Source organism: Falco rusticolus, chromosome 16 (genome assembly GCF_015220075.1).
Source record: "Falco rusticolus isolate bFalRus1 chromosome 16, bFalRus1.pri, whole genome shotgun sequence".
NCBI classification, from domain to species: Eukaryota; Metazoa; Chordata; class Aves; order Falconiformes; family Falconidae; genus Falco; species Falco rusticolus.
In genome coordinates, this window is record NC_051202.1 from 7,759,370 (window position 1) to 7,787,118 (window position 27,749).

The window sequence follows — 27,749 nt, forward strand, 5'->3', positions numbered from 1 at the left end:
AGAGCAGCTGAGCTGCCTGATGTCACCGGGCATCGTAAATAATCGTGTCGGGGGGAAGATGGCCCTCTCCATGGCATGGATGTAAAACTCTTTATCAGAGGATGCATAACATGGTTTTTGCAGACAGCTTGCTGCCCACCGACCTTGGCTTTCCGCGAGATCCCCACTGCAAATGAGATGTGGCACCGCTGCCTCTATCTTGATAAAATAGATCAGGGGATGAATTGATTTTCATATCGATTTACCCAAGCGAGGGAGGCACGGGTGGAAAGCAGGCAGCGATGAGGGTTTTTGGGGAGTTATTTAAGCTGCTTGCAGTGGGCATGCATAGCTGCACCAGTCCCTGTTTGCCTGCCTGGTGTTTGATGCCGTATGCTGTGCGTGCCGTGGCGGGGATGTACAGGCTGGCAGCCGCCCCTCCGACTGGGCACCACAGTTACAGCCCGGTATAAATAAAATCAGAAGGCTCCTATAAAACTCAGTTATTGCTGCGGCACAAAGTTAGAACTGCTTGAGGTTTCTGCTCCCTGGCTCTCACGCGCGGCAATGAATATTTTATAGGAAAGGAAATACTTAGCGTCTGAATCTTTTTATAGCGCTGCTGCTCCCACGGGCGGTAAGCTGCCCCCTCGCACACGTGCCTGCCGCAGCCCCCTCACCCTTTGCAGCTCCACACCGATGCTGGCGGGGCTGAGCCCCAGCAGCACCTTCCCAGCACCACATCCCTGGGAATTGCAGCAGCACGGGGGGAGGTGCAGCAGGATGAGGGTCTCGACCTGTTGCATGGGCATTGCGAGGTGCAAGCAAAACCACTGTAGAATTGACAAGGATGGATTTCTGTCTGTGCCTTTCACTTTCAAGTTGGTGCAAGACTCTTAATGTTGCACTGGTACATATTTTCGTCTTGCTTTTAACAACTTAGCACTCTGCCATTTTGCTTACATCATGCCAGCCTCACGAGCCTCCCACTGTCTTTGCACCGGCTGCCAAAATACGGGTTGCAAGGGAGATGGCAGTGATGTGCAAACCTCCGAAGCCCCTTGGTGTTGGTCTTCCAAGGCCAGGCTGCGTTGCAGCAGCACTCAGGTTCAGGCTTTGCCTCAGGGTTTGCTGCTTCAACAGGTATCGAGCAGAACTCTGCTGCGCCAGAGCCTTTCCCTGGGCGATACGGGGCTTTTTTGCCTTTGCCCGGTAGCCAGTATCCCTGCCAGGCTGCGCCCCAGCCTGGAGATGACAAAGTGCCCTTTAGTTAATTGCAGAACGGATCGCCTGGAGTTAAAAGTTCTGATTTATACGACTATGGCTCTAACTGCTCAATAACACGGGCCTGTAATCTACTTTCATTTCAAACAGAAGGGTGATTTATGGGGCAGCATGCCGCTTTAGCTCAGAAATGAGGTGTTCAACATATGCTCTGTTGACATAAATTTGGAATTTATCGCTCCTGTCAAAACTGCCTGTTGGACAAAGGTGTGCATTAAGGCAATAAATGGCTCGGAATAGTTTTCTGTCAAATTTCCTAACCATTGTATTCACTCTGTTTGAGGAGAAAAATATACACTTAAAAGTAATCAAATGGCCAAAAGCCATGCGTCTTGTTTGGTGCGGAGGGGAGGAGAGGGGGTCTTTTCCCTGCTTCCCAAAGGGGTGGTAGGTGGGGAGGGGCCAGACAACAAGAGATCCTTACACAAAAATAGCAGAAAGCAGTTTTATGCAGGTTTTCAAGTGGGCAGAGCAGCTGTTTGCTCGTGGTGGTGCTGGGCCACTTGCAGGGGTCCTTAGGTGCCAGGGCTGCAGCGGTACCCAGCCCCCTGGGATGCTCCGCCGAGCCCCTGTGTCCCCTGGGAGCAGGCAGTGGCGTTTGCCACCAATCCTGGCCTTTTCACACAAAGCACCCTGTGGGGAAAACTCATAATTTTTACACCGCACGGTCCTGCTAGAGTCGCCATCCCTTTGAAGTGCTTTTTGCAGGGCATTTACAGGCCTTTTTAATTACCGGCAGCTTGTGAGGGGCCAGCCTCCCGCCCGGCTTTTGTTTGCCAGTGCTGGGTGAGGAGGGGGTATCACCCCACAGCCAGTTTATATCCCGCCTGGAGAACCCTTTGCCAAAGCCCCGTGCCAGGGCTCGCTCGGAAAGGTGACCGCTGGCCCTGGGATGCCCTGCTGCAAACATCCTCGCTGCCCTGGGCAAACCTCTGCACTGGAGCATCCTCCAGCAATATCTCGCGATCCAGAGGCCTCGGGCTTGCTTTGTGCTTCCGTGCACCTTGAGCATTGCACAGAGGAGGAATTCCAGAGGAAAAGCGCCTCTTTTACAAAAAAGGTGCCTTTCCCAGTTGCCACTGCCCTCTATCACACAGGCGTCTTCTCAGCTGATTTGCTTGTAGGGACCTTGTGGGAGCAAGGGAATACACAGAGCATAATTTCAGCACAACCGTGGAACAATAGAGAGTAGTTTAACTTTTTGCACTTGAGTTTGGGCAGTATTGCCGATCAGTGATGTATTTTATCGCCCTTAACTCCCCCCCCCCCCCCCCCCCGCCTTTCTGGAGGCACAACTTTAGAAGCACATATTGATCTTTCCCCTCAGATCTTAACAGCCCGAGCAGCCGTAATACCTTGCTTACATCTGCCAGGTTTTTGTGCAGTTTTGCAACATCTCCTTAATCCGCCAAGCAGAAATAGAACATTTCAATCATATTTTGCTACCGGGAAACCAAGCAGATAAAGCGCTTTAAGACCTTGTTGAAAGGGACTGTGCAAGATGGTGAGCGATAAGATCGTCCTATAAGCAGGCACCAAACAGAAAACTTTTGTCGCCACTGAAATTTGTTGATAGAGATATTGCAAATAAATTACTCGGCAAGCACCCCAGTGTATTAAAACAATGAGGTTATGTGGGTAGGGGAGATGGCAGCACCTAAGTGGGATGGCAGACATGGATTTCCAGGGAGCCCTCATACCAGCGACGTCAACAAGGTTCTCCCGTATTTTCCCCTCTGCTTTCTGGGGAAGGTGGGAGAAGGGGGACTTTATCCGCACACCCTTTCCTCCGACCGCACTTGGCGTCATGTGCTGTTGTCTGCCTTACCGTTACATGCTGAGACTAAATTGCTGCACCCAGGAAGGTGGTCTGGGTTTGACCCAGGTTGCCCTGGATTTTGGGGATCTGTGCTGGGAGCAAGGTTGGTTCTCTAGGCTTGGCCGATGCAGAGAAAGGAAACAGGTCCTATTGTTTCTGCTCCGTTTCTTGAGATTTGCTTTTTAAAAAACCAACCCAAACCTCCATGTTTTGCTTGAACTAATTAACCAATTACACTTTAATTCACCAAAAAGGCGTTCTAACCTTGCAGAGGCAAGCGTTGCAGCGTTGGCGTGGGGGGTGCTGTGCTCTTCCTAACAAAGTGGTTTAAGCCCAGCGTTAAGTGCAGAAGCAAGCTCAGCCCAAGCCGGGGAAGTGTGACAGGCATGTCCCTAATTAAAAATGCAGAATGAGAAGGTTGTCACTTATTTAGCTGACTTGTTGGCAGCCGAAGTCTGTCAGGAGGCTGGTGTTTTATTTATTTTCGCAAGGCAGATAAATCCTTTGGATTGTAAACCTTCTTGGCCTGAATTCGTGCATGACTCTTAATCCTCCACTATGACACAGTGAATTCAGGACAAGCCTGATTAATAATTACATTATACAGCAAAGTTGAGAGTTGAAACCAACTCCCGCTCTTTGCCTTTCTCCTCCCTTTCTGCTCCGAAGCGTTCACCCGCTGTCGAACACCATGGGTTCTCCTGCCGGGGTCTGGCACGTCCAGCACAGCCGTTCGGCATCACTGCAGAGCGGGATGCAGGGCAGGATGCAGGGCTGGATGCTTTCCACGCTTGCGAGGGAATCAGACCCTGTGAGCCGTGGGGCTGGGGAAGGCTTGGGGCTCCAGGCTCTTTGCAGCTACAGGGGCTGATCCTGCTAGGGCCTGGGGCAGCAACAGCTTCACACCAGTAAAGCTTACCCCAGGGCGGGGAGGTGGAAATAAAGCTCATGCTAAGCTAAACCCCCCCCAAACCCAGGCCGGGCACGGAGGGTGAGTGGCCCATGCAGCTCTGCGTGGCTGGGGCTGAGCCCTCCTGCGGGAGCAGCGGAGGGAGGGTTCAGCATCCAGCCTGGACAAGACTGCTTCTGTTTTGTCTTTGGCAACAAGGCCGTAAAAATATGCTCGTCTTGTTGCAGCGGAATAATAAACGGTGGATGTGATTTGCCACATTACTCCTCAAACACATACAAATACTTCTCTGTTTACAGCATCCGAATTTGAAACTTTGCACGTGCTCCTGTCGCGAGTCCTCCCCAGCTGTCGGCACAAATGGCTCACGTTATCCAAGGTGTGGCCGGCGGGCAGCAGCCAGCACATTTGGCTGGAAGCGTTTGGGGACTCAGGGGGCTTTTATCAATGCCGCTGCCATGCGCAGAGCCAGGTTGCTTTGTGAAAGCATCCATTTATCACCAGCTGACATGGTGAAATAAAGCAATGAGCACCCATCCAGGCATTTTGGGTGCTGCGCCCTGTCCCTCTGTGTGCTGGGAGCGGTGGTGGCTCCCGGGATGCTGCTCCGCAGCACAGTGGGCAGGTGCCGTGGGACGAGTGGTAGCTAGCCCCAAACGGGAGGAGGAACGGCTCAGGGAGGGGTGGCCCTTGGTGGCAGCGAGGACTCGGAGAGTGAGTTGGAGGTTGGTTGGTTGGTTGGTCCTAGTAGACATGGTCAATATTCCTGCCCAGGCCTGTTTAAACACCATCTCCTAAAGGTTCTTCTGTTCAATAGAGAGCTCCAGCCTGCTGCAGGTTGTCTGCTACCTGAAGACAGAGCATCAAGGTTTTGGCAGCAAAGAGAGGGAAATAACGCGGGGTCTGGCCATTGCGGCCAAGCCCGGCACCCTCTGCCTGCAATGGCAAAGCCAGGGAGATGCTGAGACCAGTACCCATGAGCAGTGTCCTGGGTGGAGGAGCCCACCCAGGCTCGCCAGGGGATGCTCAGCCCCTTGGCATGGTGCAGGATAGGCGATGCCGTCGGGAGGTTGTGCAATGCCGCCCGGGTGTAGCTTAGTTTGTACCTCGCGCTGCCAGGAAATGGTGAGTGGCATGTTTCCTGTTTGCTAGCTGGTGGTTACGTTTTGTGCTTATGATTTTTGTCACACTGAATTTGGATGGAAATCGGGATTCAGTTAGAAATGCATGCAAACAACAACGTAAAGTTGTTTTTTTGGGTGGTTTTTTTTTGGCGTGCAGTACCTTTTTCAAAAGCACTCTGTGCATGGGAAAGGAGTTTGCCAACGCATACTTTGCATAACTCCAGATTTCATATTTATCAGGTTTACTAAAAGACTCCAGCTATAGAAACAATGACAAACATTAAATAGGAGAAGGTAATCCCATCAGTCTTGGGGAGCCATGTAGGACCTCCTGTCTGTGCCCTTCCTGCAGGGCTTCTCAAACCAGAACTGATTTTGGGTGACGCATAGGTTGCGTGAAATATCGGGAGGCTTCTCACCGCTGTTTGGGATAACTTTTCCCTCGCACTCAGGACTAACACCTCTCTGCTCTCCCCTAGGAAGCTGCACAGCGGGATGAAGACTTACGGATGCGAACTGTGCGGGAAGCGGTTCCTGGACAGCTTGCGGCTGCGAATGCACTTACTGGCTCACTCAGGTGGGTTGGAAGGGGGCTGCTGGGGGCCGGGGGGGATGCACTCTGTGCCCACCCAGGGATGCTGCAGCTGCCTGGCGCCGCCTGTGCAGAGCTGGCTGTGCCCTTCCCAGGGCAGCACGTTGTGAACTTGTTCTCCAGTGCCTGGTAATTAGATTTATTTAAATTTTCTTTTTTGGAGTTTGTTTTCAGTTCCTTAACTGGGGAAATATTTTCCGGGCTAAGCAGCTCAGAATAACAAACTCCATGCAGCTGCTCATTGTCCAGCCCTGCTTGTAGCATGAGCATCGCCTCCACTTCGGCTCCTGCGTGCGTCCCAGCACCGTGTCCCTCGCGTACAGGCGTCCACCGCAGTTCCATTAGCAAAACTGCTGCAGAATTAAGCATTCTCTGCCTAATGAATCTAACTAGCAGGTTCACATGATGCAGGCCCTTTAATTAAATAGAAGGAGAAGGGCTGGAGCACTGCACTGGTGGGAAGACTTGGGCTCTGCAAGTTGATGTAGGCTGATGTTTCTCTGGGGTGTGCAGCCCCTTATGCAGTCAGGGCTTTAATGTAAAAAACAAATGCAGCACCCCCTTGCTGGAACACAGGTGGGAGTCCTCATCCCGCTCCTTGGAGGACAAATCACTCGGGGTGGCAGGTACCACAGCCAAAGCTGTGCTTGGGGGTAGCTTTGCAAGAAAGCTTTATTATATTTATTTTTATCTAATTTTTTCCACCTATTTTCATGTATTTTTCTTCCCCATTGCCCCTCATCCATGCAGAGGAGCCCAGGGCAGGAGCCCACCTTGCATGTACCCGAGGGAGCGACACAGGGATATCTTCCCCACGCTTCTTTGGTAGTTTCTGCTTTTCGGTGTGTTGGAGCCAGCCCTGACCCCACCCCCACTTTCTGGGATGGGTACCAGCTCCTCAGAGTGCCCACAGGCAGCAGCAGGTTGCTGGGGCTGGTCCCCGGGGTGCTGCTCTCCCCCCTGACACTGGGGTGCAGGTTCCCAGGATGCTGGTCCCGCCCGGTACCGGGGTGCAGGATGCTGGTGTGTGTGTGTCTCAAGTGTTGGGACATGGGTTACTGTTCCCCCCCAGTACCGGGGTGCAGGATGCTGGTGTATGTGTGTCCCAAGTGGTGGGACATGGAATGCTGTTCCCCCCGGCTGGTGCCAGGGTGCAGGATGCTGGTGCGTGTGTCCCCAGGCACTGGGATGCGGGATGCTGGTTTCCCCCGGCACTGAGATGTGGGATGCTGGTGTCCCCCCAGTGCTCGGGTGCAGGATGCTGGGGGGTATGTGTGTCCAGTACTGGAATGCAGGATGTTGGTCTCCCTCGTGCTTGGTTGCAGGATGCTGGTGTGTTTCTCTCCCCAGCACTGGGATGTGGGACGCTGGTCCCACCCCGGTGCTGGCGTGCGCAGCTCGTGTTTGTTATGGTCGCTTTGGCTCGCAGCCCGTCCCTGGCAGGCAGCCAGCTTTGTGGGTACAGTATGTACAGTGAACACTGAGCCAAACTTCTCATCGCGCAGGATTAATAATTATTCTTTTACTTTTTTTTCTTTTTCTTTTTCTTTTTAAATCCAGCGAGGGCGGGGGGGGGCAGGGGGGGAAAAGCTCTGCCCTGTGCTTGCAAACAGCCGCCGTGAATTCCAGCGCTGTTATTTATTAAAGCAGGAGACCTTTGCACCTCTCCCCTTGCCTCCCCCCACCGCCAGCCTGGGATGAAGTGAGGTTGTGCTGGAGCAGCAGTGTGAGGGTTTGTTTTTGGTCCCAAAGGCTGCTTGCCTCTGTGCTGATGGATGATGTGTTTAATTGGGAGTTTGCCCCATGGGAGAGCATCGTGGTGGGATGCCTCATGCGCCCCCTCCAGCACCCCCTCACCAACAACCCTCAACGCCAAAGCAAATGATGGGTTTAACAGAGGTTAGCATCTCAACCTTCCCCACCCAAGCATTTCTGGGAGATGCCTGATAGTTAAAGGTGCGTTTAAATTAAGGAAAAAATTGGAGAGCAGCCCTGAGGGGGAGTTGCAGTGCCCCTGCAACACGGCGGGTGCTTGGTGGTGTTATCACAGCAGCCTTGCAGGTGCAAGGTAAATACTCAGCCAAATGTTTACACTCCAATATAAAGCATAAATATAAAGCCTTTAATGCCGTGTAAAGCCTTTCCCCTACGTGCTGCCCAGCACCACCTGCTCCTGCCTGCAGACAGGCTCTCAAAAACCTGTAAAGATGATATTAAGAGTTGCCCCTCTCCCAGAAAAACAAATTGCTGGGGGAAGTGAGGTGGGAAGCCCGGCTCGTCGGTGGTATGGTCGAGAAGTGCCATCTATTTGACCCAGGGATGTTGGGGGTCCTGGTGCCGCCGCTTGTTTCATAGGCATCCTCGCTGGAGCCGCTGCTCAGTGGGCAAGCTCATTTGCACCCTGGGATGCCACTTGCCACATCACCTGCCTTGAGTGCATTTTGGGTTACCTGCATCACCTGCAGCGCACCTGTGGCTCCCCTCCCCACCTGAATATGCTCAGTTCATCCTGCGTCAGCAGGAGGGGGCAAAAAAAGCACAGAGGTCCTGTTGGGTGAGGGGACAGGCTGTGACAGGGGAGCGTGGGGTGCTCAGGGAGCATGGAGGGGAGAGGGGGAATGGCGCATCCCACCCTTTGCCTCCTCATGTCCTGTTTTCAGGGGAGGGAGCTCATCCCACCGCCATCCGCCTCTCTAACAAGCATCACCTCTTCTCCCCTCCACGCGCCGGCATTTTCTCCCGGAGCACCAGGAGGCGATGCACTGGTGGTGGGGGTGACGGTGGCTGTGTCCCCCTCGCCCCCCGGCTGGTACCCGTGGTGGCTCCCCGGGGACGCCTCCGCCCCCCCGCCCCGGCTGGCCGGCGGCCGGCGCTCGGTCCCGGGTGATGTCAGCGGCCTGCCGGCAGGTCTGGATGTTCTGCCAGCGTTCCCGCGTTTATGATCATCCGCAGATGTGCATCCAAGAACACACTGTACCCACAGCAGAAATTAATGCAGGCTTGACTGCCGGCCAAGCCGCGCACACGGGGGAGAGGAAGAAAGAAAACAAAAACTGTTTAATGCTGTTTATAAATTATACACTGGCTGATGAAAAATACATTTCTCTCGTCCCCCCTCCCCTCCTTCCCCATCCTCTCTGCCTCGAGAGCCTGAGCCGAGACCAGAAGAATATGGTTTGCTTTTTAGCTCCTGTTTTGGCTGCGTTCCTGGACCTGGCCGCTGGGTCAGAGCCAGCTGCTTTCTTCCCCCCCGCCACCCTTACCTGACGAAATACGTTTATTTTTCACCCGCCGCCTGTCCCCACTGCCCGTTTTCGGCCGTCCCTTGTTACGGAGGGTGGGGTGCAGAGCGGGGTGCTGGGACCCCTCACGCCTCTCCCCATACCCAGCGCATCTGATGCGCGTCCCTTAGCGTTGTTACCAGTACACGTAACAGCCATCACCACTTCCCCCAGCTTCCCTGCTGGATGGGGGAAACTTCTCCAACTTCCCCCCGGTGTCGTGGTGCTGGAGACCCCCCTCTCCTGAGGCGGAGGGAGGTGGTGAATGGGGCAAGAGCCCCCCCATCCCTCCACACACGCTCGCCAGCCATTCATGCGGCTTTTGTGTTGGTGTTTTTTTTGTGTTGTTTTTTTTTTATTTAATACCAGTAATGTTTATCATTTGCCCAACAGGCTTGACAGATTTTGTTTCCTGTCGAGCGGCACGGCTGTGAAGCCCCCCCAGTTGCCAAGGAGCCGCCTCCCCGCACCGTCACGGGCTGATTTGGTATTCCGCGCGGCGCCCCAACGCATTTCTGTATGCAAGACAAAGTGTTTTGATGGAGGACGATTGCAGGAGTGTCTGGAGGCTGTTTGGAGTTTTATGGGCTGTGCAGTACGCGCCGTGCTCGCTCGCTTGCCGCGCGGGGCTGCCGAGGCTTTGGATGGGGTTTGTCATTTTTTCCCCGCCGAGAGGAGGCTCCTGGCGAGAGCAGCGCTCGCGGGGTGGAGGGGAAGGGGGAATTATGTAAGAACCTGCCTTTTTTTTTTGCTCCCCAGCTAAAAATCCAGTTTTATTGATTTATTTATCTATCCATATGAAAATACCCCCTGCTCCACCCGTCACCATGCAGCATGGCAGTCAGTGGTGCCAGCTAGTGAAGGTTGGGTGATGATGTTGCTGGTGGCCCCCCTGCCTTGCCCACCCCCAAGCCCCTGCTCCGTCGTTCCCCATGCTTTGCCAAGCCTCTCCGGAGTGGCCCGTGGGTTGCTGCTGGAGCATCCTTCCCGCAAGAGCCACCCGTGGGTCCGGTCACGCTGGGGTGATGCAGGGCTGGGAGGAACTGCTGAAGCCCCCCTGGTGCTGCCCCCACAACTGTTCCCTGCTCCGAGCTGGGGAGGAGGGCCAGGAGCGACAGCAAGGCGGTGGGCACGGGCTGGGCGCATCCTATCTGCTGGCTTAGGCTGGCGTTCGTGCTCGGCTCAGGAGTCCCTCCTCACCTCCCAAAGCCTGCGCCTCACTCATTTCCTTATATTCAATTATTGCCTTTTGATGGCACTTTGGGAAAAAGGAGGCAAAGCCGTTTGCCTCTAAATCCAGCCTGCTCTGCAGGCTTCGTCTTTTTTTTTGGCCCTTCCTGGGTTTCTCCAGCGTATTTTTTTAGTGCAGAGATTTTTCATGACTGTCTCTTCCACTTGGGTGAAACAGGGGAGAAGGGAAATAATAATAATAATAATAACAGCAATAATAAAAATCAAAATGCAGCTTGATGTGGGCAAAAGGAGAAAACAAGAGAATGGGGTAGAGAACAGGCTAAATTTAAAATTGTAATTGGCTGACTTCCACAGGCTTGCGGGTGTTTTAATGACTCATAATAACTTCATTTAAAACCAGCTGAGCAGAAAATAGATTGGAGAGGAGCCTCAGGCCATTATGGATTTGGGTTTTTTTTTTGACAAGCTCTGTTTTCGGCAGCCAGGAAGGCACTCGCAGAGGGCTTGGCTGCTTCGCTTTCCCCGAGTTGGTGGTCTGCCCGACAGAGATTGTATAGAAACTGAGGCCGGCTATCTTTTTCCACCCCCCGCCCCCCCACCCCCCCCGCCCCCTTTTTTTTTTTCACTGATTAAAAATAGATGCCTTGAGGTATTATTTTAGCATCACTGTGGTTTGGTGCTTTTTTTTCTTTGCACTTTTGATGTGGTAAATGGAACATAAATAAAATTGTTTTTGAAATTACTGAATTAATTAGGTAGTAAAGCGACGACAGTGCATAAATTTACTTGGCGATTTTTTTTAATCCATATTTCCCCCCCCTCCTCCTTCTCACCAATTACAGCCTGTTAATAATATATAATCCCAAATTCTTATTAATCCCCTGTGCTGGGAGAGGGAGGGGAGTAGATGTTGCATGGTGCTGGTGGGGCCATTGTGGTGAAACCACGGTGGGGAAGGGCCAGGGTGCTGTCACTGCCAGCCTGTCTGTCCGTACCCGCCACCATCCTCCCCATGTGGCCTCGGGAAATTGCCAATTTCCCACCTTCCTCCTCCTTTACCCATCATCCCCCTCCTCCTCCAGAGGATGCTCACGGCCTCTCTCCTTTTCCCTTGTTTTTTCCCTGGGGAGAGTTTGTCTTTTCAGAGCCCCTCTCCCCACAGCCTCTTGACCCCCAGCCCCACAGAGTTTATCTCGTGGCGAGGAATGCAGGCGCAGGGAAAGGGGGCTTTGATGGGTTGTGGATGGAGCTGGGAAGGGGAAGGGGGCGTTTGCTGCACCTGCCCCCTCGGCTGCACTCCTCTGCCAGGAGAGGGGTGGGAAGCTGGGGCCGGCGCATGGCCGAGGGGCTGCAGCCCCCCAGTTAGGGGCAGGCAATGGCAAGGGAGGGGGGCCGTTTGCTGCTTCCTACCATCCGAAGTGCTAAGAGTGGACAGCCTATTTCTCGTCCCCAATAAAGTAATTAAAGCAAACGGGTGCTGGGAGGTACCGTTGGGATGGTAGCAGCTTGGACTAGAGGAGCTCTGTCTTCAGACTCGCCGAGCTACGCCTGAGCCGTGCGCAGGGGATGCTTGCCATGACCCTCTTGGACATCCCATGTCTGAGTGTTGCTTCAAACCCCAACAGCGCTGCCCGTCCTGGCCAGCGTGAGGCTGTTCCCTTGCACTGCTTTTAGGGAAAATTAAATAACTCAGCCCTGCCCCTCCTGATTGCTTTGCCTCGGGGACACTGCGGTCCCTGGGCAGCGCTAACCTTGCCGAGGGGGGGACATGGGGCAGCGATAACTGTGCAGATAGCTCTGGATGGAAAAGGCAGAGACTCCTCACCCGTTTTGCCCCAGCCTCTTGCTACAGGGACCTTCATTAGGCAGAAGCTATAAATTTGTCTGCACAGATATAAATGTACGGTGGGGAGGTCGGTGCCAACTGCGGGGCTCGCGCTGAAACACGGCTGATACTTGGCAGCACGCGGAGTCCCGTCCCATCGGGAAGATCATCCGGAGATATCTATATACCGTAGGCGATACGAGGCACTTGCTAAAAATACCCTCCCCAAACTCGTGCGTACATTTGGAGAGGCTAATCGTTTCTATGGGTGTCATTTAAAGGATGGAAAAAGGCGTGAGGGAGAGAAGAAAGCCCTGACACAGGCTCTGGATGCGCTGCTTTCAAATATGTCCTGCTCCCTTTAATAACAAACATCGAGCTGTGGTGTGGTTGGTTGGGGGTTTTTTCTGAGCCTTGTTATAATAAGCTCAGATGTTGGATGACATTTTTCCTGGTGACTCACATAGTAAAATTAACCTTGAACTATTTACATATTCAATTGCCACCCTCCCTCCTTCTCCTCCTCCTCCTCCCTTCTCCGCGAGCATGTGTACATTACAGGAATCCTGGCTCTGTATCAGTTTTTGTTTTGCTGATGAGAAAAAAAAAATAAAAAAACCACAGAAAAAAATTCCCCTGCCTGGAGTACACATCTACTTGAGGGAAAGAACACGCAGTCCTGGCCTTTGGAAATTGGCAGGCAGCGTGCTGTTCCCGCGCTGATAAGAGGTACTGTAAATAAAACTGTACGGCAGCGCCTGCTGTAAAATGCCCTGCGTCTGTACTCATTGTTCTGACAGCTCTGGCTTTTTTTGGGTCCGCTGTTTTGGTACACACTGTGCTTCCTTATGTAAGCGAGTGCACCCAGCTCCTCCTGGCATTCGCCCTGTTTATTTTTGCCTCACCAGGAATTTTTTTCTGTGTGTCCCCCCCCCGCCGCCTGCTCCCCAGCCAGATGCTGGCCGCCTTTGCCTTCCCTTGCTGTGCACCCCTTGGGCTGCTCTGCGGGCTCCCTCCAGCCCTGGCCCTGCCGGTGCTTGGCTCTCGGGGGGAAGGGCACAGGGCACCGGCGCGTATGTCCTCCCCTCCAGCCCCACGCAGAAACAGGGGAAGAAAAAGCAAACCCTGCATTTAGCACGACTGCCGCACATCGTGGATGCAGGGAGCTGCTTGCCCTGAGCACAGGACCCCCCCAGCATCACCGGTGCATCGTGGTGGGGAGGGGGCAAGCGCCAGCAGGCTGCTCTGCCCGGGGAGGACCTGTTGCCGCAGCAGGTTGCCGTATCCGCATGGATCATGCTTCGCAGCAGTGGGGCTGGGAGAGCTTCGAGTGGCGATGGAGAGTCATTGCCTTGGCAACTGCCGGCTGCACATCGCCCTCGCCGGCGTGCCGAGCGGAGGGCGGCCCACGTCCACTGCCCTATCGATCCCTGTCCCCTTGCCGCTGCGGCAGCTTCTCCCCATCCCATCAGGTCTTGGTGCCCTTTATGGTGCGCTCCTCTCCCTGCCGTGGGTGAACTGCCGGCAGCACCCACATCCCTGCAATGCTCCACATCCCTGCGAGCATCCTGGGCTCGTGGCTCTCCGGCCAGTGGCATGTGCAGGGGGAGCTGCCCCAACGCCCTCCTCACGTCACCCCAAAGCCCTTTTTGTTTTTTTCCCCCCTGTGTTTATCCCTCCATGAGTGGCCATGTGGCCTGTGTGCACTCGGGTTGTTTTGAATGCAAACTTGACATCACGGCGAGGGCGGCGGAGAACAACATATGCACAGTAAACAGGCAGACTGTCATATTGATTAACAGATGAGACCTCTATTATCGATCAACGCTTGGCGAGAAAATTTATCACTTTTAATTTCACCACTGCCAAATATTTCTGCCTGTGAGCCAGCCATTACTGAGACAATTTAAAGGCGAAGGAATTCTCTTTTGAATGCATCTCCTGATACCTCCTTCTCTCCCACCTTGGCTTTTCTGGGCACCTTTCTCCACATCCCAGCCTGACAGCCGGGCGGGGGGCTTATGGGGGACGGGCAGGGGACAGGAGACGCTGTCTGGACCCTGGGAAATGTGCAGTGCAGCATGCCACGGAGTAGTGGCCCCCGCCTCAAAGGCTGCTCTGTCATGCTCAGCTCCTCACAACAGATGAATCAAACCTTGAAATCTAAGAAATGGTTCCGCAGCTTTGTCCCGGCAGCAATGCTTTGGACGTGGTGTGTATCGTTAATCTGGTTTTATCTGGAAGTTACTTATCTGCTGCTGGGCATCGTGGTTTTTTCCTCACCCGAACTAGCAGCACATACTGATAGTGATTTTCTGAGAACCTCCCCCCCCCCAACACCATTTCTCTCTCCAACAATTGAAGACGTCTCTGAGCTGCTCGCTCAGTCACACCGTTCCAGCCACATTTCTGACCAGATGCGTCCTCAGGTACCGTCCTTGGGTACCAGCAATGGCAGCTGTGATGGGAAGGGGCAGGAAACCAATTACAATTAGATCAGTTGCAACGCTAATGAAACGCATTGAAGTTTAATGATTTTTTTTTTTTTAAATATATTTAATCCTTCCTGGCAAGTGACTTCTTTATTTTGCATAAGGAGCGGGACCATGGGGTCAAGCAAGGTGCTGCTTTTTGTGGCTGTGCAGGGGGACGTAAAATATGAAACCCCTCCAATACTTAACAATGTGGTCTTAACAATGTCCCCCACACAGGTTTGGGCAGGCATCCTTCCAATAACCCTCCTCTCCCCTTTCTCTCCCCAGCGGGCGCCAAAGCCCTGGTCTGCGATCAGTGTGGCGCTCAGTTCTCGAAGGAAGATGCCCTGGAGACACACAGGCAGACGCACACGGGTACGTGGCCCTCATTTTCCATCCTTTGCATAGGCACAAGTTTAACACTTAGGCCACCCGTGTAGCCCTTGGCCCAATGGAGAGCTTAACTCTTTGCGGTTCCCACTTCTGACGTGCCCAGATCTGTTTCTTGACTTTGATTAAGGTAAGTTGGCTGCATTTTCTGCTTGCTACTCTTAATTGGAAATGGGTTTGTATTTGCATGGAAATCTGTGTGTGCGCAGTCATGCATCTTTGCAAGGGAAACCTCCCCAAATGGCTTTTGGGTGTGGATATTTGCTGCTGACTTGCTTTGGTCTGGTTTTGCTGAACTCGTAATGGTGCTGTTGGTGGAGGGAGGAGCGCAACCCGACTGTGGTTAAACCAAGCATCCTTGCACCGCTCGCTGGTCACCCTGGGTTTCTCAAGCCATGTGCATGAAAATTTTACCAGTGTGACAGCTCTTGGCCACCATTGAGGTTTAAGAAGCACCTCTGAAGGGATAAATACCTTTGTTGGGAGTGTTTGGATGCTCAGGAGCCTTTGAGCGATGAGTTACAAATCATTTGCAAATCCCAGCCTACGCTGATAGGTCTGTTGCCCTTTTTCAGAGCATTAATGGGAATAAACACCTGGCATCTGGAGCTCTGGGGAGGTCGCGTCACACTGCCGCGTGGTCATGGGTGCAAGTGTCTGCTGGACAATGGGGCTGTGTGGTGGGTGAGCAGCCGCTTGCAAGAAAGGGTGCTCTGGGACCCGAGCACAGGGGTTTGGGGAGGGCTGGACCCAGCTGTGCATGGAAAACCTCTTTCCCTTGTGCTCATACAGGTTTCAGACCCCAACCGGAGTAGTTGCCATGGGCAAGCTTTGCCTGGTTTTGCAACTCAGCCAATTAATTCAGCGTCTTGGCACCTGCACTTTGCAGGGGCAAGGCAGCCCCACCTGCTCTTCCACTACAACGCGGGTACGAGGCAGTGGTTCGCACAGCAGTGTTGCGTGTTGCTCAGGGTTGACATCCGCACACGAGAAATGCTGGCACGGCAAACGCAAGGTAATGCGTTCCCTCTGCAAGCAAAACACCGTTGTCCCTTTCCAAATGGCTCTCAGCAGCTGGCTCTGCCGCGTTCCTGCTGTTGTGCTTCCTGGTGTGGCCACCGCCAGGGAGCACAAGGAGCTCTTTATGCCTCTTGCAAAGGCCGCCTTGCCCTGGGCAAGGTTTGCTGGAGGGCATGGGGGAACTGGGGGCCGGGTGGTCCCAGGTGGAGCTTCAAACCCCCAAAAACAAGCTAGAACAGGGCAAAGCGCCCGCTCCTCCCTGTGCTATATCAGGAGCGGTTTAACTGAGCATAAGCTTGTCTTTCAGCACTGAAAACCCTGGTAAATGCCACTGGTGGCCAAGGTTGCGCTCGGGGCAGCTGGGCTGGCACGGAGAGCCTGGCCAGCTTCACGCTGGGGGTTTGAGAACCGACCAGCAATGCAAAGTGCTGTGTCACCAGGCGGGAATATCTCTGGGCATCATCCGATCTGGGAGCAGTGCTGGCCGAGCACCAGTTCATAAATCGTAAAGTAATTGCCCTCCTTTATGCAGAGGTGTGCAGCAGGAGGCTGGGCTGGGCAGTGCAGGGTCTATCTAAAAAACACACGCGCTGCAGGTCAAGGAGGAGGAAAAGGGCTTGTGACAGGGCAGCCAGCGACCCAGAGGGACTGACTCTGCCCAAGGCAAGCAACCCAGGCAGGGAGTTAAAGGTGGCCAAGCCAACAGCAGCTAGCTCCCCATTCCCTTCTATTCCCTGGACCTGTGGAGCATTCTGCGGCATCAGTGGGAGCCTGGTTCACCGTGGTACCAAGGGCTCCTTCACCCCAGGCGTATCGTTGGGAGCGGGTGCTGTTGAGCAGCTATTTAGTGATGCCCTCACCCAAAACCACCATTTGGATGCAGAGCAGCTACATGGTTTTGTGAACGACCTTGGCCCTTCTGTGGGGATTAAAGCCCCTTTGGTTGCTGAAACCTGGGGGCTGGACCACGCCAAAGCTCAAAGGGCGATGGGGAAACGGAGCACAGAGGACACGGTGACCGAAGTGAAGTGGGTTTATCGTTGTCACCGCCTCCAGCTGTAAACACGGGTGGCTCGGTTACACGGCAGAGAGGTGCTGAGCAGCCAGGGCAGATGAAATGAATCGCTTCCTCTCCTCGGGTGGCACGCAGAGAGCTCTGCCCTGGCATGGAAAGCATTCCTCCCCTGCCATCGCTATAATTAACCCCATTCCCAAATAACGGCATCTCCCAGAACAGATCTTTTTGGGGGGGGAGGGGGAGCATCCTCCCTTTGCCCTTAGCAGCAGGTTGGTTTGAAAAAGACTTTCTGACCTTCCAGACAAAAAAAAACCCAGCCCTTTTTGATAGAGATGCAGGTAGATTCCTTCAAGCATGGCATCAAAAACTGAGTGGGGCTCATCTGGTTGGGGCTGACCCAACATGTACCCACTTTGCTCAAAAACATGGTGCTGAAGGGAGGATGCGGGACCGGTCTCTAAACAGTCGCTGCTTCTCCAGATGACCTACAGCTGCAGAGTTTTTCTGCAATGGGTGGCCAAGGTATAAGGTTTCTTTTCAGCATGTAGGGCTGAAATGTTTCTTGGGTGAACAGCTGGGGTCTAGGACCCTCTATTTCACTTTTTTTTTTTTTTTCCTGTTGCCCTCACTGCTCCTCTGAATGACAGTGCAAAATACAAAGCCAGCCTGTTGTACATGTGCTGCGTCAAGCGCTGCCCATCTCTTGCAGCAGAAAGCCTACGCCCTGCTTTCTGAGGCAAGGTACAAAATAATAATAAATAAAGAAAAAATAGTTTATGCTTGTAAGCACAGAGCTGGCTGTGTGCTGTGCACAGCCCCATCAACTCGGGACTGAGACGCCCTGTCCGGGTGTCACTGTCCTTGGCCCCTGTCCCATGGCAATAGGAAAAGCAGGAACTGTTTTGGCTCATCTTCCAGCAGCGCAAGGTCGGTGCCAAACTGCGAGGACAGTGTGGAAAATTCCTTACCCTTCTCCTAAAAAGTTAGAGGAATAAATCGAAATGCGTTGAGAAGACAGCCCGAGTACCCCAGAGCAAGCGCCACTGGGGCTCGGGATGCTCGCATGGCTGGTGTTCACGCTAACGGGTTTTGGGCTCGCCGCCGACTTTTATAAATATCAGAGGTGACTTGTCTAGAGTTTCCTCCCGTGTGCCAAGGCAATTAACGCGCGCGAGCATGTATGCGCTGGGTGGCCGATGTCCGTCAGTGGGCCAGCATAGATTTACTCCTGACCCAATTTCACGTGGGCATGCTCGACACCTGATGCAGAGTCTATTTTCTTTGGCATGTAGTTGCTCCTTGATTTGTGGGGTCGGTGTGCCCCCGGCCGCTGTGCAGTTTGCACGGGAGCCTTGCCCCGTTCCTGTGAGCACCCCCTGCCCACATCCCTCAAACCCTCTGGCTGGCAATGCCGGCACCAGGACACAAGTAGTAAAAAGGAGTTAATAAAACCTGCATGGAACTGAAAATTGAAAAGCTATAAATCTCCACACACACCCTTTTTTTTTTCCTTTTTTTTTTCCCTGGGATGTTGGTAGCGTTTTGATTTAATAGTTGGCCAAACACAAGGGTCTATTTTATTCAGAGTTTACAGGCCTCAGGGCTGTTATTCCTCCAAATTTAATAGCATTGAAATTGCAGGGTTGGTGATAATTTGCCTATCACTTTCTGCTCTCCCATTGATGTTTATTGTCAGCAGGATGGAATCTCAATCCGATTCACTTAGATAACATGTCTGTTAAACATTTAGATAATTGTGCCATCATTAACTTGTCACATTATTTTAGAGATTCAAAACAGTTGTGCGGTATAAGCAGAGGTACAAAGGGAGAAGGAACTGGCGCACAAGAGCAAGAACCCAGGAGAGGAGGCGGTGGTGGTGGGATGCCCCTGCAGCGGGTCCTATGGGAAGTGTCAGCAAGTGCAGCCTTCCTCCCTGTCTCAGCAGGGCTTTAACTGCTTTTTCCCAAAAAAAAATCCTGTTCTTGTTCTAAACACACATTGAAGTACATGATGATTTTTTTAAATTTTTTTTTTCTTTTCTTTTTTTTTTAATGCCAGAGCACTTGGCATTTTTCTGTGGAAGAGCATCCCAGCAACCCCATTATGAGCTTGGATTTGCCAAGGGGATGTGTGGGAGCCTGGAGGAGGTGGGGGCGGGGGGGGGGGGGCGCAACAGAGCTGTGCTGTCACATGGGCACACACCATCTCTGTTCTTTGCAAAGTTAGCATTTACTGATTAATTATGTATATGTCTTATTTCCTTTCTTTGGCTTCGCTCCCCCCACCTCAAAATGGTACCCACCTAAAAAATACCAGTGATGCTATAGACATATGTCACACTTGGGTTTTTTGGTGTTGGAAATTAAGGATTTTGAGCGAGTGGAACATAAGGTGCAAGTTTGGTGACGTGAGCCATGAACTGTGTTGAAACATAAATTCTGTTTGCCTTACGCTCAGCTGTGCGGCAACTGTGAGCTGCGGCCGAGCCGGCTCTCTGCTGGGATGCTCCTCTGACTCCACCGACGGCTGGGGCTTGTCTTGATGGTGGCACTTGCCATAAACAGCTGCCTGCAGCATCCCTGCTCTGGCAGCAGGTGACTGGGGTTCAGGAGATGTACTTCTTGACTCGTCTCGCTGCATCCTCTCCCAGGGCTTGCTCGGAGCGGTGCCCGGCCATGAGCAGCCGGCACACTTCCTTACCAAAACCAACCCAACGCCTTCCTGGGCTGCCTGTGACTTTCTATTACTGTTTCACAGGACTCATGAGAGTTTTCAGAGAGCAGCTCGGTGAGGCTTCTGGGGGAAATACTGCCGGATCACATTTTTCTCCGTAACTAGAGATAATGCACTGTAGTATTAAGTACGCTTAGAGGTAATTATCCCTCCCATGCTCGCTTTGGTTCCGCGGTCCCGGATGGGGGAGGGAGTGCGGGCGATGCTGTGTGGTGATGCCCAGAGGATGCTTTGCAGATTTTCTCTTGAAAAATCCAGATGAGCCTGGATCTTGGATGCTCAGGTACGGAAGTGCTGCAAAAGCCCCTGTGCACGACTCCAGCATGTCACTGTCCCCGAAAGCTTCCATCAGAGGTTGCAAGCAGCAGACGCTGGACTGAGATGGTCTTTGGCTTGGGGGCAAGGATCATGGCTCATACAGAGGAGGCAGGAGTGCTCCATGCTGCACTGGAACAGCGGAAATCAGTTCAGACTGACTCCTGAGCTTAGGAAACAATTCCATTTAACCATTGCATGCAGAGGGTGCAAAGACATTACTCCTGGCACCCTCAAAGGCTGGCAGCGCCCAACGGGCATCCTTGACCCAACTCGAACAGTCAGATTTGGGGAAGCTGCTGCCAGAGGGAGCCCTGGGGGTATGGGGCTTCAGCAGCAACTGAAAACGTGAAATGCCAACAGCAAAGATGTTTTCATGGCTGCTGTAACATTTCTGGGTACAGGCACCCGACTGGAGCCAGATGTGCCATGCTCAGGTGCGGCACCTTTTGTGCAGCCATCACCTGTGAATGTATTTAGAAGAACCTTGGTAAAAAATGCTCCATGCTTAATTTTGGCTGCTTGACACAGAGCAGAACTCACTCGCTCCAACCTTCAGCTGTGCCAGAACAAAACACAAATGATGAGTTGAGGAAGGGCTGGTAAAACAGAGCAACTCAAAAGCATCAAAAATGCAAAGCCCTGAGTTTTTTAAATACTCTTGCAGTTAAGTTGGTTTTCAAAAAGGGCTGAAAACAGTACAGGTCAAGGGAAGGACAAGTGGAAGCGTTCAGCTTGAGCCCATTGCCTCTCCTCTGCTTCCCGGCTCATGGCCCAGGTCCTCTTCCCACACAAGCTGGTGTCTTCAAAGGAAAGCACTTTTTGCAAACACTTATTTCTATAAAAACGAGGGCTGGATCAGCAACGCTTCCCATCAGAAGCTTCCATCACTCAGGAGTGTAATTCACATTTCAAGCAGCTGCCCCGTGGCCACCAGGTTGCCCCACACCACCTCCAAGTGCGGCAAGCAGCCATGGCGTGCCGTGCCGGGAGCCGGCCAGCGCACACAGCGAGGTCCTCATCAGTGCCTCGTTAGCACCATCCCCAGCCAGGCTGCTGCAGGGTCTTGGGGCGGCAAGTCCTGGGGGGCTCAGCACAGAGCCCCTTTGTCTGACAGTAATGTCCTGTGACAGCACTTGAAATCTGAGTCCCGGTGCGCATTCCTGAAACCGGGAATCCCCCTGTCTCCCAAACTGCAGCCGCTTTTTCCACCTTTATTTCAAACGGCAGCAAAAATTCCCTGAGGTTCTGAGCTTCAAGGTGGGAAGCGCAATGAGGTCAGGCTTTGTGCGGGCAGGCAGATTCACCACCACCGAGCCAGGGGATGGAAACGCGGCAAGCACCCGTGGCCAGTGGCCGATGGTCGGCCTTTAATTTTCCTGTGCAAATACTATTTAAAGCACGATGAGAAAAGCCCTCTCGCTAAGCTACAGAGAAATCTTTCTTGTCCTTTAATTCTAGATGAAGGGGATTAGTGTGAACATATTTAACCTCTGACCCGTGGACAAAAGCATTATCAAATTTAGTTGCCGAGTGGCTCCCCATTTAACCGAACCAGCGCAGTATCCCAGCAATTTTTTTTTTTCCCCCTCCTTTGAAAGCTTTAATATCCATTGTTGCTCCTGGAGCACGGGGGGACTGGGCAGCCCTCTACTCGCATGCGAGATGCTTGTCAGAGCCCCCATAAGGGAAACCAGCGTGGGACAGTTGCTGCTAGAACCTGTGATGGCTTCAAAAATCAAGAGAACCCCCCCCAAAAAAAGCAAAGCTTTCTGTAGATGGGGCTGGTTTCTCCCAGGTTTCTGTGTGCCCGCCTGCGATGGCTTTGGAGGATGCTTGGCCATCCCTCCAGAGCACAAAGAGATGCTTCTTGAACCCCTTCACTCCAGAGCGGGAAAGAAAGCGCGCTCCCAGTCTCTCGGGCAAGCTTAAGGATGCTCAGCACTGCCGTGCCAGGGCTTTATAAAATAGGGATGAAACGCGGGCGAGCAGGCGGCTGGGGTCTCCTGGTCCGGCGGAGGAATGCCGAGAGGGGCCTCCCGTCAGGAGCCGGTGTCCATTTACAGTGCATCTCTCATAAACCCGGCGGCGGGGGCGAGGGCAGGGGGACCGGCCCTCCTGGTATGTGATTGATTATCTGGTATTTATGCCATTGAGGACTTTTCAGCGGCTCGGGGTCAGGGGGTCATCTCATGTGTCTTGCTGCAAATCCGCTTCCTTTTGTACAGTGCGGGCTGGGTGAGCAGACACACAAAAACAGCTTTTTCTTTTCCTTGGGAAAAAGGGGAGGGGGGCGGGCTGGTGTCAATGAATTTTTTTTTTCAGCCTTTCCTGAATAGTGTCCTTTTTAATTCCAAAGAACTTTTAATTAAAAGTAGCAGGAAAGTTCATCTCAACAAGGTTTAACTTACCTTAGCAGTTACTTTCGTCCCCCAGGATTCGCGTCTCCCTGCTTTTAAAATAAAATAAAAAAAAAAAAACAAACCAACAACAAGAATTGAGGGAGAGGCTGCACTCGGTACCATTTCGTGTCTCCCCAGCTTTACCAAGAGGGCCTTTTCATCTTTTTTTTTTTTTTTTTTTTTTTATAATGATGGGGGTGCAGGAATAATAAGCAGATGCTGCGAATCCTGGCTTTGTGCCTCATGGCAGCCGGTCACTCCGCTGGCCATGCTCTGCTAGGGGTGGCCGCCCATGCCACCAAAAGGGTTGAGACGTGACCCAGGACTCGCGGCATCACCACAGGGCCGGAGGGTGCCAGAGTGGCACCACCTCAGCTGGGGGTGATCCAGAGTGGAGAGTGCAGCAGGTCAGCGATGGGCAGGCAGGTTAATGGCGATGGCAGTGATGGTGATGGTGGTGATGCTGATGGTGGTCTCCCATGGGGTGGGATGCTACAGCCCCGTAAGGGAGCACAGGGGCACCGCAGAGGGCAGGATGTAATGCTGCTGACCAGGGACAGCATCTGCTGCCCCCTAAAACCCTCCTGGCAGGGAAAAGCACACACCCACCGTGATGTGCCGGTTGGCAAATGCTTATGGTAGAGGATCTTTGGCCAGAAGGACCCAGGGCTTGGCTCTCAGTGGACCAGAAACACTGGATGAGGCTTTCATCTCCTCGCTGAAGCTCTTTGTTTAAAGATGGAGTGGTTTCTAATGTGTTAATTTAACTATCGCTCAGAAAGCAACGGGGAAAATATTTTCAGTTTTCAATGGAAAGTCAAATTATTTTTTCAGCTGGTTTCACTCCAAATTCCAACTGGGAAGAGGAAATCTGGGAAACCAGCATGGTGATGACGAGTGAGCGAGTAGATGACAGCTTCCCTTCCGATGTGGTGGCCAGAAACACCGCCACAATTTGCCTCCTGTCGCCCCGGGGAAACTCTTATCCTCAGGAAGGGCTGGAATGGTTCTGCAACGTGCAGCTTCCTTGGGAATGGCAGGAGTGGATCCAGCATTCTCTGGGATGGAAGGCGATGGGACAGGCTTAGGAGAAAGTGGCACCAAGGGGAGATGCTGCACTTAGATACCTAGGTACTGAACAGATCAATGCATTTTGGCCAAGTGATGTTTGTTTTGCTGGGAAAGAAGGCAGTTTTCTATCAGTACCTTTGGGGATTGATGGAGCTGAACGCTATTTTTTGCCAAGGATGATTGGGAGCAAGGGAGTTCGGATGCACAAGGCATGTGCATGCAGATCGATTCGGCAGCGCCAGCATCCCCAAGCACCATCCCCTTCTGCCGGCACCAAGCTGGCTCCGGGTCATGCTTAGTCACTTCAGAGGAAAACCGCATCCCCCCACTCCAAGGGACTTTTTCCCTTCCCAGGAGAAGTTTCTTCTGGCTCCCAGCTGCCCATTTTTCTCAAGGCTGAATCACTGTTGCCAGCTTCTTCAGGGATCTAAACCAAGACGTGTTTGCGAGGGTGTGATATGGCCCGGCTCTCCCTGCTCGGCTGCATGGCCAGACGGGGCTTGACGGTGGCATTTATCCCTCCCGCCGACACGCAGAGAGGCCTTTTGTGGTGACCTCTGTCTCTCGTTGGCTTTGTTCGGTGGCGGCAGGATGCAAATGTGCTGCCCCTGTGTCCCAAAGATGCACCCTCCTGTCCCAGCTCCCCAGAGGGGTTATAGTATTCCTGGTCTTACAGAGCTTCCCGCGGCCATAAGCTCGTTGGTGCCAAAGTGCCTAATGGGTGCTGGAAAGGGCAGGTTGTCCCCATTGATGTGGTACATTTTTGGCTGCCTGAACGTTTTTTGATACATATTGGTATATTTTTGGTAGATACTCCCTACAAGGATAAGGCTTTGGGGACTACAGCATTGCAAGGAGGGCATGCCTCCAGCTTTGGCCAGAAGGCTTTAGGGTTTGCAGATGTCATCAAACAACTGTTTGGCCTAAAAAAAATAGAAATTAGGCTTGAAAGCACAGCACGCTGTAGGTGTGAAGGCTCCACAGTGCGTTCCAGGGCTCACACAGTGTTAGGAAGCTGGGAAACTCTCACCTCCCCCAGCCGGGAGGTGGAAATGCAGTGTAACGGGATCGGTCCCTAAAAGCGTCATCGGATTTTCGTTTCCAAAGGCTGGGTTTGCGCAACACTTGGTTTCTTTGGGAGGAAAACCTGCTGGTACTGTGTTGGTGCAGGTCTGAGTGTTCCCCCTCTTCTTTCCGAAGTCTGGGTGCCATGTTCCAGGAGGCATGAAGCAGCTGGGTGCTGCAGCAGCCAGAGAGTGGAAGCGGCTCTTCCCATGTGCTGGGGACAAGGAGCTGGGCAGGGTGTGCTTGGGGACGGCTTGTCCCCTGTGCTGTTGGCAGGGCCGCGCCTGGGCAGATGCTGTCCCCCTGCGGAGCATCTCTGGCAGGCAAGGAGCTGCCCACATCCCTTGGTTTGCAGGCAGGTCTCTGCAGGTGGGCTCAGCATCTACCCTGGAGATAGGGGGCATGCTGCAGCCCTCCTCGGCAGCCAACCCCCATCTCACCCCCAAAAAAATGCGTCCCTCAATCAACGCCCCATTTGGACCCATGGGCTGCCTGGCAGTGCTTCACCCAGTGCGGGTCCAGCTGCCGCCGTGATTGACGCAAAGCCAGTCTATAAATAAAGTCTTTCTCTCCTCTCATAAAGACTTTGTGGTTTAGTTTGCTTTCAAGGTCAAGATCAGACCTTTCTAAATAAACACATATCAAAGGATCATTAGCGGAGCAGCACTGTTAAATTGAGATATTAACTTCTGTCAGCCGCGCGTTTCCTTTTTGTTCTGTAACTCGCGACTGCGGCGGGTTTTTATTATTTTGGCCCTAGGCGGTAGCATCTGGCTTCTGTAGAGACTGTAAAAATTAAAAAGCAACACAAATCATTGCGAGAGAAAAGCAGTAAATTCAATGATAAGAATTTAAAATTAAAATGTTTCAGCGCTTTTATATTCCGCGAAACATGAAACGAATGAGTTGTGTGCCTGTTGCCATAAAGCCACCGCCACTAATAGTCACTGGGCTCTTTCCCTCCCCGCTCGCTCTCCCTCGTAATCATTGTTGCCTGAGCAATCGCAGAAAAGCTCAATGAAGAAAGGTGATGGTGATGATGGTGATGGTGATGGAGATGCAGGGCAGTGGGGAAGATGGCAAGGTGCAGCTGATAAGACTGGGGGGAGCAAAGGGCCCCCCAAAAAGGCAGCGAGAAGGGGATGCTCTTGTCTCGCGGCGCTCAAAGAGATGGAGAGGTCGAGCAGGGAGGGTGTGACTAATGCGCCGGGTCACTGGGATGCAGGACTGCATTGTCCCCCTGGTCCAGATGGCCCCCGGAATAAATCACCCCCAGCAGGCGTGAGCTGCCCATGCCAGAGCCACGGCGTGGGGCTTGCCGCCTGCTCCCCCAGTTCACTGCGGGCGCCCGTGTTCCAGGCATCCTCTGTATGCATCCTGCCCCAGGCAGTGGGGAGAACAGGGCTGCGGCTGGGTGCTGGGCGGGGTGGGGGGAAGTAATCCCCTGTGCTTGCAAGGTCAATGTCATACATCTGCTCTGAAACACTTGAGTTTTTCTAGGCGGTAGTAAAAAGGCGAGCGGGTGCCGCCACGGCAGGCAGTGCCAGGGAAGGGGCATGCCCTGCCCTTCTGTTGCAGCCAGGGTGGCTGCATCCAGCCTGGCTGCATCCAGCCCTGGAGGAAAAGCAGCAGCAGAAGAGCAGGCGGTGCCGGCTGCTTTTTAAGAATTAATTTCCCGTAGTCGGTTGAAGTTGGGAAGAAAAGCTGCGCTATCTCTGAGTAAATAATAATAATCAAACAATTGCCCCCTTGGGAGAAGTTGCCTTTCATAAAGATGTTAATTAGTGCAGAAGACGAGCAGTGGAGACTGGAGGCAGCCTTCGAAACCGGGATGATTTGGTGACTCTGGCACAGAGCATGCACTTCTCGTGTGTTTATCATCCGGGTTTTTTTCCACCCCGCCTTGTCTTTACTTAACCATGAAGGTTGTAGGGGCTGTTGGGCTCCAACCAAGCAGCCGGCATGGTAACGGCTGCCACCGTCACACCTCAATAGCACCTTTGCGCTGGTGCTACACCAGAACAGCCAGGGGGTCGTAAAGGGCTGGCTCCGCTGTCCCAGCATGACACCCTTAAAAACCTGTGCATCCACGTGTGCGTGGGCAGGCGTCGTGCATCCCAACAGCAGCATCCAGAGAAGGGCTCCCTACACTGCCTCGCAGGTTTGCTTTGGTGCTGTCACCAAAAACGCTGCTTTTGGTTTCGTAATAATCCTGAAAATGGACACCAAAACTGGATTAATCTCCTTACTCTGAGCAGTGCACACCCACCACCCTCCCAGGGCAAAACGCAACCTCGGTGCTGGTGCCACCAGCCAGCATCTCTGGGACCATGCCAGTGCCCATTGCTTCTGCCTGTCCTTCATCACACATCCTCCTCCTCAGCTTGGTGCCAGCGAGACATACGTGGTGGCTCCAGGGAGCCCTCCATGCCAAGCTGAACCCGGTGCCTTAAGTACGTGCGTAAGTCCCACTGGCTCTTATGGTTCTCAGTCCTGTCCGTACACATGTTGCCCGAGCTGGGCAGCCGTCGCCTGCCGAGCCCCTGCCCCTGGGACATCAGCCGCCAGGCAGCGCGGGGGCCAGCCTGCACCCTCCACGGTGGGCGTCCTGTGCCGAAGCCAGCAGGGATGTGTAACAGCAACAATGGGGCAAGTGCTGCTGCCTGGGCACGGGTGATGGAGTCATGCATGGGCTGCAGGGGTGGATGCTCCGGGCGATGCACCCCTTGCCAGCACTGCTGCTGCCTCCCTGTCTGCTCCCCTGTGGGCAGGGCTGGAAAGGAGGGTTACCTGCAGCTCTCCAGCTGCAGCTGCCCATGGTTTCTTCCTCCCCTAATGTTGCTTTTCATGCACGCCAGCAGCCTGCAGCCTCCCCTGCAGCCAGCAGCGTTGTCCAGGAGGTGGAGGCTGGTAGGGACCCCTTGACACACTGACAAAAAAAAATCAAACATCCCTGGATTCTCATTCGGGGAGAGCCAACAGCCCTTGAGCTCCCCATTTGCATGGCCGGAGTGTTTCAGAGCTGTCTGCTGCAGTCCTAATGATAGCGGCAGTTTTAGTGCGCCTCTTTGGCACGTGCATCACGTAAGAGATTTTGTTGAATCGGAAGATGGAAGGAGGCGTGGTCTTGTGGAAGACCCCAGATTTGCAGGACATGAGTCAAGGGTTTGGGGGGTTTTATGGTGGGCATGGGAGGCAGCAACAGGCTCTGCTGGCACCCTTCGATGAGTGCACCCTCATGCCTGCTGTA

The 27,749-nt window shown here is 53.2% G+C and overlaps 1 protein-coding gene across 2 annotated transcripts in view; it reads left to right on the forward strand.

The window, feature by feature from the left end:
• Positions 1–27,749, forward strand: part of ZBTB16 (zinc finger and BTB domain containing 16) — a 65,707-nt gene that overhangs the window by 27,818 nt on the left and 10,140 nt on the right. For both annotated transcript variants that reach the window (XM_037410032.1, XM_037410033.1), the window contains exons 3-4: positions 5,596–5,693; positions 14,771–14,857. In XM_037410032.1, the coding sequence (XP_037265929.1) occupies positions 5,596–5,693; positions 14,771–14,857 (185 nt within the window). The remainder of the gene's footprint in view (positions 1–5,595; positions 5,694–14,770; positions 14,858–27,749) is intronic.